General features: G+C 39.5%; 1 protein-coding gene across 1 annotated transcript; it reads right to left on the reverse strand.

The window, feature by feature from the left end:
- Positions 1-4,146: 4,146 nt before the first annotated feature.
- LOC143887887 (small ribosomal subunit protein eS10z-like) lies at positions 4,147-8,441 on the reverse strand. Its single transcript, XM_077392128.1, has 5 exons — positions 8,335-8,441; positions 8,198-8,246; positions 7,826-8,108; positions 7,592-7,733; positions 4,147-4,347 (listed from the first exon to the last, which is right to left on the reverse strand). Exons 1-5 carry the CDS (start codon positions 8,335-8,337, stop codon positions 4,267-4,269), a joined length of 558 nt encoding a protein of 185 aa, XP_077248243.1. The 5' UTR covers positions 8,338-8,441; the 3' UTR covers positions 4,147-4,266.
- Positions 8,442-11,051: the final 2,610 nt, after the last annotated feature.

An 11,051-nucleotide genomic window follows, 5' to 3' on the forward strand; every position in this document is an offset into this window, starting at 1 on the left:
TAAGAGATCATTCTAAAAAAGGGGATATTGAAATTAAGTACATCCACACCAATGAATAATTGACGGATATCTTCACAAAACCCCTTAATGAGGATCGATTTTGTGAGAGTGAGTGAGCGAGCTTTACTTGTAATTAGCCTATCTAGAGGCAAGCAAGCTAAAACCTTTCATCTTCTTTGTATTTAGCACAAAAGGCGCCGTAGTAGACCCTTGAAGTTTGAAGCTCGATTTGTACAGGGCGGAAGGAACGCCGTATTTAAGTTCCTTGGAGAAGATAGTGGAATCCTCAAAGAAAGTAACTTGAGAAGAGTGGAGTAGGTCTTAAGCTAAGACCGAACCACTATAAAAATTCTTGTGTCAAAGCTTCTTTGTCTCTTCACCTCTTCTCTTGTGGTAAGCTTTTTACTATTGCTTTAAATACTATTTTTGATTTCCTATTAAATCTAAAACTAGTGCAATCTAAGTTTTCAAAATCCTTAAAATTTGAAAAGAAACCCAATTCACCCCCTCTTGGGTTGCTAAGTGGAATTTCACTATTTTATCTGAACCTGATCACAAGAAACAGTATCAACATCAAATTGAAACAGAATCATGAGAAATTAACAAACACTTACAGTAGAACCATTTTCATATAGTACCAAAACTCATTCTGCGAGACGCCTTGGCAATCTTGACTATTGTAGAATTGATCGCACCACAAATACCTCTGTCAGAGGAAATAGCGACAATAACGTTCTTCTTCACATCAATACCTGGAAATGCAATAAAATAAATAGAGCAAAAACAGAGCAATACAAATATTACTAAGAAAGTGAAATGGAATAAGAAGCAAGTTATCTAACAACGAAACAAATCTCAAATTCCAGATAATGAACAACAATGTTGAGCATCTTTACATGAAAAGATATGCAGTTTACATTGGTTTCTTATTATTTAAATGTACAACGAATAATGGAGTACAATGTGGCCGTCGATAAATGATTTCCATGCCGAATCATAATGCAAATAACTATATCTAAACTCTCAAACAGCCTTAAAAAATTCCAAACAATCTACTTGCCGCATCTGATCCTACTGCCACCTTTGATATTCTCAATCGCAGCCAATATTGTTAGCTGTTAAAAGCAAATTGTTGGGGAATCTAACCGGGTAGAACTCACCCCTAAAAGCTAGATGTTACAAGGAGGGTGCCCATTCCCTTATAACCCAGCCCCATTCCCATTCCCATCACTTTACCGATGTGGGACTATTTGCTTTTGCGTGGAACTCCAACACAAATGATAAAGATCATTACTGATAGGAAATATCTATTGCAATATTGTATCCAACAGAAGATGGTAGAAATATAGGGATCTTTTCTCTATGGTCAACATGGACTTTGAATATCTGCCTAAATGTTATATGTTTAAGGTCATACCGCTGGCGCAAAGGCCCAACTTCTAAGAAAACATTTTTTTAATAATAGCTCAGTTTATTAACAGTAAAAATGAAACCTATCATCCTCACTGACATAACTAGCCAGAAAGGACATCGTAGATCAAAAAAGCTTTCTATGGGAAGCTAAACAAAGTACACAGTGGTACAGCAAAATGATGACAAATGAAGTGACGAAAAAGAAACAAAGAAATGCAGTGCTTTTAATCAATCATAGTAACAAATTTTCAAACTATCAACTAGTAGGCTAGTAGCTAGACAAATTTACACAAAATTTAATAAGCGATGAGTGATATTAGTTAAAAACCTTGACCAGAGTGAGACTCGGGCCCTGTTCCTTTAAGATTATGACAACAGATTATGATTGCTAAACCGTTTATTGGACTCAAATTTAAACGTAATTTTAAAGACCAAGTATTAAAGACTCAAAGACCAACCGATAAATGTATTGCATGCGACTTAATTATGCCGAAGCTTCATTTTGAGTCCAATAATCGGTTTGGCACTCAGAATTGGTTGTCATAATCTCAAATGGAGAGGGCCTCAGAGTATCTTAACAGAAATTATGAAGAGTAAATTGCATACTAGGCATGTCCCCAAGAAGTGCAGTGAATGGTTGCCACACGCCACGTGAATTTTCTGTCCTGCCTTTAATTGCTCTTAACCTAGCACCCGCAACCAATTTCATTGCCTCTGTAATTTTTTGAATGCTTTGAACACTCTTGATCCTATTTCTGAGTTCTGACTGAGTGCAAAAAGAAGAAGAAGAAGAAACGCTGATTGAGTAGCGTTCATGGAGACGGTGGCGTAATACAGAGGAATGAAACGCCTTCGCAGAGCAGTTATCGCCATTGCAGAACAAAATTTCAGAAAAAAAGGGGGTGGTGTGTGTATCAAAGTAGAGAGTTTCAGAACCCCGCCAAAATGTTGTTTGTTTTATTTTTTTTGCTCCCTAGTGGAAAAATATGAGAAAATTCCGGTTCTACCCTAGCTCTTTTTACTATTTCACCTGTGGCTTTCCGTGGTGTTGTCACGTAGGTGAAGGTATCTTTTTAAAAAAATACAGTTGGGCCCGCATAGTTCAATGATCCAAACCATACATTTGCTGGGCCCCTACTTAGATAAGCCGTTCCGCAAAAATATCTCCATAAGATGATCCTGGCCCTCCATAGAAACCTTACAGATCGGAGGGTTTCGATCATCATATGATGATGATGGTTTTATTTTATTTTTATTTTTTTTAGGCGGGGCCTATCAGTGTTGAACTTTAATCATTTTTACCATTGTAGGAATCAAACTCACCACAAACCATTCATTTGTTGGGCCCTGACGTAGATTTGGCGATGATCTCGACCCTCCGATTTATAGATGGAGCGTACATTATAGAAACCCTATTTATTGGAGGGTTAGGATCATCATGAGGATGATGATTTTTGAGTCGGGGCCTATCAGTGCCTGACATTTAATAATTTTTACCATCATAGGATTATAGGAATCATCTTCTACGAATGAATGGTCCATATAAATCGTACTCGTCACCTTTAACCAGAACTGATTAGTAGATGGGCTCCACACCAAACTATCGCTAGAACTTATTAAGGGAATTATTAGGGTGGAAAGCCCGATGGACCATCAGAATTTAAACAGATAGGATCTAAAAACATTTTGTATCCCTACCATAGGATCCGAAAATTCTTATCAATAGGTTCCAGACAAGACAACTAGGAAAAGCTTACGTGACAGTACTCAATCCAAATTTATTATACTATTTTATGAAAATACCATCCTATTTTTTATAAGTTTAAACATTTTTCGGGGTATTTTAGTAAAAATAAGGCGTATGCATTTTTTTTTTCTAAGTATTTCTATTTTTTAAGGCTACTTTATGCATATTTTCCTTCTATATCCATTGACCACAAGTAAGGGTGTCAATTTTGGCTCGGGCTCGGAGGCTCGCTCGAGCTCGGCTCGAATCCTTAACGAGCCGAGCCGAGCCAGCTCACCAGGCTCGTTAAGCTTAACGAGCCGAGCCAGCTCACCAGGCTCGTTAAGCTTAACGAGCCGAGCCTAATTTAGGCCAGGCTCGGCTCGTAAAGGCTCGTTAAGAATTTAATATATTTAAATATATATATATATTATATATTCATTTATACATTAAAAGGGTTGTCCAGGGAGTGAAAGGGGGGGCAAAATATGTCACTTCATTTTTGGAACCCCATTTGTTACTAGGACCACCCCCCATAGTGTAAAAAAAGTAGTCAAATTACACTAGTAGGGCTGTCCAAGGAAGATGAGGGGTGTGAACATAATATAACCCGAGCTCAGTAAGGCTCGCGAGCCTGGCTGAGCCTGACCGAGCCCGAGCCAGAGCCAGAGCCGAGCTTTTGAGCTTAACGAGCCGAGCCAAGCCTAGCCAAGCTCGGCTCAGCTCGTTTACACCCCTAACCACAAGTCCCTAACCCACTGGGTAGCCTCCACTGCTGTCCTCACCCTTATCTTAGAATTTTAACATGCACTATGTAACTAGGACCTAATAGGACACTCCGATGGACAGACAGATTTGAAATGGATCGTGACGGATCCGAAGAATATCTGATCAGACCAATAAAGAATTTGAGTGGGTTGTGACTAAAAGACATAGGTGGATCCGATCCGTTGACACCCTAAGAAATTATATGTTTTCAAATTCATATCCATGTAAAGCATGAAAAATAGAGATGCCATGACAAACTCCATATAGAAAATTCGAGTGAAACATTATCTAATGTATGGTGGAACAAGTCTAAAACTGGATTCCTAACTGCCAAAAATAAGAGACTCAAATAACATCAATTAATCAAGGCTGGAGCTCGTTGGCCCTGCACCATAACCACCACCACCTCCACGTCCAAAGCCCGGCCTTCCACCAGGACCCTGCATGTTCCAGAAGCTAAGTTTTAGAGCAGATGTGAATTGAGTGTAGGAAAAAAAAACAAGAAGCTAAGTCAAAGCTAAGAAACTCGTAGAACGATACAGGAAATCAATAATAACTCAAAATGGACACTATTTCCAAAAACTAGCATGAGTTCATCTTTACATTACAAAAACAGATGATCATCAGAGGCATTTACTACTGCAGAACAAACTAGTTATGAAAAAAAAATCAAAAGAAAAAAATATAAAAATAACAATTTTTTTGTATGAGCGTGAATGTAATGATAATATGATATTTTGTTTGTCAGAATTGTAATTGAAATAATTACATTACATATTTCCACAAATATAGAAGTTAATCAAGCTTAATGCAGAGAAACAAAAGAGATAATGAAACAAATATATTTTAATAAATACTAAACATGACGACTTCTTTGAGATTTACATAAATAAAAGAAAAAAATAAATAAAATGTGAAACAAATGATGAGTGGCAGAATTTTAATCAAATGAATAAGATCAAAGAAACCACAAGCAAACAATGCATAATAATATAAATAAAAAAGTTTATTGTTTCCCCGATCCTTGCAATCCATCATTCCGAACGTTATTGACAGCTTTGACATTGGCATAAATGAAGTGAGAGGGGCTGCGGAAGCCTTGTATAAAGAACGTGGAAGGATGCCGATGATATGCATGTTGCCCTAGCGTGGAAGTAATACGAAGAAAGAGGGAAAATGGTAGAGAAAATTGTGTGGTAAATGTGAGAGAGAACAAAGAAATAGTGATACTATGTGGTAATGATGGGGACCATCAACCCAAAAGAGCAGCCCGCGCCGAGGGATCTAGCTTTTTTTAGTTATACGGTTTTAATAGCGGATTTAAGTCACGCAAGTTTTAAGGATATTTTAGATAGGCCCCACACATTTATTATGAAGATTACAACCTGCTTCTTATTTTCTCCTAGAAACCTAAACCCTAGACCTATTTACTTGAAGTGTTTCACCAAGACAGCAAACAGTCCACTGACTACAGCTCAAACCACGTCACAACAGCCCTTTATCCCTACGCCATTGACCCCCCTAACTGTTATCAATGAATAACTAAACCAGTCCCCTATGCCTGAACTTGTTACAGTTGAATCTTTACCACTCATCCTGACCTAAACAACTCAAGAGCCCCTGTACTGGTGTTTAATTTTGACCTGACATAAAGTGTATATGGATTTTCCTATAACCTGAAAGTACCAGATCAGTCGTAGATCTGTCCTTGACCCTTATCCAACCCCCTAAATTCCAGAACTGGCAGATCTATTTTGACGCTCCAGATCTCCCATAACAGTCCCCTATTCACGTATTTCTCATCAAATCTTATCCCTATTTCCTTACTGAATTGTTACCTTATTTCCCACGCTAATACCCATCCAAATAGACCAAATACCTTCAAGCCATCAACAATTCTCCTTTATTATTTCCATTGGCTGGGATAAAATCAGCATATCTTAGTGTCTTCCCTAACCTGTCCTATACCCAATGTTATCATGCGTTCTCTTTTTGTTCTCCGGCATCAAATTGGTATCAGAGCCTACGTTTTCATGCCATGTCCACTAGGAGTTGGAGAGCATATCGAGGGAAATTGTCCGATCACCAGAGAGATGACCTTCTCATCCAGATATAAAAAGATGTTTGATCCATTAGAAGCACAATTGCTAGAATTTAAGAGGCCAAGAACTACGCAACAGAACGTGAATAAAGAACAGGGAGATCGAAATCATCAGCCCGGAGGTGATGATGTAGTACCCGTACCACAAATTTCAGCTCTTTGTACCACATCTAGGGTTCCAATGAGAGATGTTCCACCACCCCCAAGATTTATGATAGACCGGGTCTATAAGATGATTGAGCAGGAAAGGCCCGAGGTGCATGGTGATATTACCAAGAAATTACGGTTAGAAGTTGCGGGTTTTATAGGAAAGTTTGATAATCAATACTTAATTGATTGACTCCCTTAGCTTTGGGTTCAGATGGTGACCTCTCAGCAAGGAATATTATTAGTGATGGAGTAAATGCAAAAGATTTGATGAACTTCTCATGAGGTGTGAGAGAGTATATACAAAAATTTGATGAATTTCTCATGAGGTGTGAGGTTGAAGAGGACGATCAACAAATCTTTTCTCGCTTCAAGAATGGGTTAAGGCCAAAGATTAAACACGAGATGAACGCCAAGTGTATTTATGATCTAGAGTCCTAGACGATGCATTATAGATGGCGTTTAAGATCAGGAGAACTTGAGACGGCCTTTTAGGAGGTTTGGGTTTCAAGCCAGGGAAATGACTACTGAAGAAGAAAGGACGCTATGGGGACTTCTAAAACAGCCACTGCCAATGCTGGTGCATCAGGCTAGCAACCTCTAGTCCCACATAGATAGTTGATCTTAAGGGTAAGGCAGTGATGAGCAACATCCAAGCGGAACAGAAACAATTCTAATAATGTCCAGTGCTACGACATCCAAGTAGAGCAGAAACAATCCTGATAATGTCTAGTGCTACCAGTGTAAAGAATAGGGGCAAAATTCTAGTTGTCCTAAGTGCAGCCTAAAAGTCGTCCCCGAGGAGGATGGCAATGACTCATATGTAGAGGCAATTAACCCAATAGAGGGTGATGCTACTAAGGATGAGTATAGTGTGGTATGGTGCATTCTTAATAGGTGTAAGAATTAGGGTTTACAACTTGATTTGGGTGAGATTTAGAAGTCCTAATCACATCACAACAGTCCTTTATCAGAATAAGAAACCTAGACTGAATGAGCAAACAATTGTGCATTTGTTACCCTGTAGACATGCATAAACCGGTATGTAGAACTTCCCACACACGACTTAAACAGATAGGGACAGCAATTATTTCAAACCAGCAATCAAATCAAATTGTACCAAACATTCCATTCAAACCAAACATTACAAAATCACAAAAGCACCACTAATACAACTTTAGTCTACTGATTATATCTTTCTTCTTTCAGCAGAGGGTATTGATATCCATAAATTTTCTATCTGTAAATCCTACACATGCAATTCTAGTTACCCAAACTAGTCCAACAATGTTAAGAAAATAACTATAGAATTTATGCATAAAACCCAATTAGCCCCTAACACGCGAACACCAATTCATACAAACAATTAATTAAATCCATTACGAAACTAACAGAAAACCTTCAAAAAAAAAAAACTGTGAAATTAAACAAATTACCCTAAAGGAAGGTTGGTATTCAGGTGGAGCTCCTCCCTTATCACCACCAAACTCACCAAGAGGCCCCCGAGGGCCTCCACCACGGTATCCATCACGGTCTCCACCGAACCGAGGTCGATCCCCTTCAAACCGAGGCGGGCCTCTACAATCCCACAAAATCACAACATTAGAATTTTTTTTTAAAAGGGCAAAACAAAATATGAAGAAAAGGGGTCAGAAATCAATATAAATTACCTAGGACGATCGCCAGGCGGGCCCCCACCCATTGGCCTGCCGACGGGCTTGATGGATTTCTTCAATGTGGCAGGGACGATTTCGGAGGGAAGGTTAAGGTAAGTGCGAAGGAACTCGATCCCATCATTTGTTAGATACCAGTAATAGTGCATCCAGGCAAAGGTCTCGCGAACGTATTCCTTTGATTTGAAGCTTTGCATTAGCTTTATAACCTGGAGATTTGGGACATCGATGTCTGGATGCTTTGCCAAGTTATAATCTTTCTTGGCATAACAGACACCCTCTGCAAATTCAAATGAAACGGACAAATCAAAATCAAAAGAAGAGTGAAAAAAAGGATGGAAGAAGGAGATTAGAAAGAGGAGAATTGACCTTGGAAGAGGTATTTGGAGATCTCCTTGCGGTTTTTCTCTGGGATGATCTGGAGAATTGAAGGAGAAAAGAGAGAGAGATAAGATGCAATGAGAAGAGATTGATGATAAGGAGGAGCAAGAAAGGGGAAAACATACCATGGTTGCAGGGAAAGGAGATCGAAAACAGAAGACTCTCTAGCTCCCAGTTTCTTCTGCGGCGGAGTGCCAAAACCCTAGAATGGGGTTTTATATGATTCCTGGGCGTGTATTTTTCATGTAAATGCGCAGAAAATTTTACAGCGGGGCCCACCAACTTGGATGATCTAAAACCATTCATATTTGTAGGTCTACACGGTAGATATGTCACTCCGCAAAAATCTTCTTCATGGGATGATCCTGACCCTCTGATATATTTGGCGTAAAATAGATGGTTCCGAGAGCTATGAATTGAAATTGAGAAAAGAGTCCCTGCTCCCTAGAGTGGATAACTTATCAACTCCCTAGGCTTAAAATAGGAAGGGGCATTGTTTTGGTGATACAAACCATTCATTGGATGAGCCCTCAAATAGATAGGGTGTGCCTGAAAAATCATCTCCATAGGATCATCTCAACCCTTCGATTTGTGGAGGTAAAAATTGTCCATTTTTTGCCTCTACAGTTCCAAGGGTTAGAGTGATCCTATGGAGATGATTTTTTGGGCACACCCTATCTAAGTGAGGGCCATCAAATGAATGGTTTGGATCACCCAAATAATGTGGCCCCCACTATATTTTAAGTAGGGCTGCAACTCGGGTCGGACGGGTCGGGTTTTGGAGAACCCAACCCTACCCGAGAAATATCTCGGGTCGGGTTTTTTTTTCGGAAAACCCACGATTCCCAAACCCGGCCCTACCCATGATAAATCTCGGGTTGGGTCGGGTTTTTTCACGTTGACGCAATTTTTTAAGGAAAATTCTTGTTTGGCAAGGCAACTCAACTCATAGAAGCAGAAATTACACTCACATTACACTTGAATCAAACAATGATGTAATTACACTCACATTACACTTGAATCAAACAATGTTGTAATCAAACAATGCTGAATCAAAAACTTGAATCAACTCAACTCATAGAAGCAGAAATTACACTCACATACAATAACAGTGGGTGCGTAGGTTTTCACTTTTAACTTTTAACTAACAATAGAAAAAACGTACATACTATAACTTATGTAACTTGGGTTGGGTCGGGTCGAGTCCCTTCAAACCCGGCTCGACCCGAGATTCATGCGGGCTTTTGAATCCTCAACCCGGCTCGACCCGAAACCCATGAAACCTGAACCCAACCCAGGCTATTTTCGGGTCGGGTCGATGCGGGTCGGGTAAAACCCGGCTCGAGTTGCAGCCCTAATTTTAAGTCTAAGGATTAGATAAGTTATCTACATAAAAAGAACAATGATATTGAGACTACCTATGGAACATCACAAATAGCCTATTCGCACGTTAACAACTATAAACCTCTTTGGTATTCTTGAAGAAGAAACACACTATTGGAATTAACAAGAGAAATATGTAGAGAAGAAAATAATGTGAACCACACTACTGCCGAACCAGGAAAGCTTCACAATTGAAGAAACGTAATAATGACACTCTGGCTTTCAATATATACATCAGCATGTTTGAATAAAATAAAATTCTTCTGAGATAACTACTAGCTCCGAGCAATTCCTAGTATCCTAGATGACTAAAACCACTTCTACCTTATCTCTTTTAACCAATCCTCTAAGAGTCCTAATAAAGTCAAACTCTATCTTATATCTATCACAATAAAACCAAACAAAAGGACTCTTAAAGAAAACCCAAAAGAAAAAGGACTCTATCTGAGTCGGTGGTGAATACATGTTCACAATTCTCCCCCTCAACACCGACTCGCCAAACTATTCAAACCCGTCATGAATCAACCCCGACGGCCCAACCCCTCCGACGCCGTGCACGAATCAATGATGACTCTAGCACTCCCCTTCAACGTTAACTCTTCACAAGCCACGCTAAGTTCCTTCCAAAACTTCACAAACTTCTTATAGTTCAACCCTTGGAAAGTATCATGAAACTTCGCTATCTCACCGTACCACGCTCTCGGAGCCTCCTTCCACAACTTCCACACGTATTGCAGATTCTTGGTAGTCTCAAACCCCTTGGGTTGGTCAATGAAAATTTCACGATCCAATTCATCATGTAAGAATGCATTCTTCACATCCATCTACCATAGCTACCATTCTTTGCTTGCTGCCAATGCAATCAACACACAAACCGTTGAGATCTTCGCTACCGGACTAAACGTCTCATCAAAGTCAATCCCATATTGTTGAAAAAAACCTCGTGCCACTAGCCTCGCCTTATATCAATCAATTGAACCATCCACCTTTTGCTTCACTTTAAATACCCATCTACAAGAAATAGGCTTTACGTTTGGTGGAGGTGGGACAAGATCCCACATTTCATTATTCCTCAAGGCAGTGATCTCCTCACCCATAGCGATTTGCCACTCCTTGATGTCTTTTGCCTCTTCAAAAGAAGTCGGCTCCTCCACCTTACAATTTTCTGAGACATTACAATCTACCGTAAGCCTCCTCCACCTCACGATCTTCTGAGACATTACACTCTTCCGTAAGTGTCGCTTCTACCTCATGATCTTCTGAGACATTACACTCTTTGGTAAGTGTCTCTTGATCACCAACCAAATTTGTTTCACAATCATGACTCTTCACAATAGGAGATTCTGCAACATTCAGTGCAAAACAAACCTCCCCCTAAAATTCATATTCCGTAGCAGTCTCTTCCACTGTCAGATCACATGCAAAAGAAGCTTGCATGTCATATTCACCTCGGTGTCAT

The sequence above is a fragment of the Tasmannia lanceolata genome, unplaced genomic scaffold, assembly GCF_043159265.1.
Source record: "Tasmannia lanceolata isolate RefF3 unplaced genomic scaffold, GAP_Taslan_0.1 ptg000012l, whole genome shotgun sequence".
In the NCBI taxonomy this organism is placed as follows: domain Eukaryota; kingdom Viridiplantae; phylum Streptophyta; class Magnoliopsida; order Canellales; family Winteraceae; genus Tasmannia; species Tasmannia lanceolata.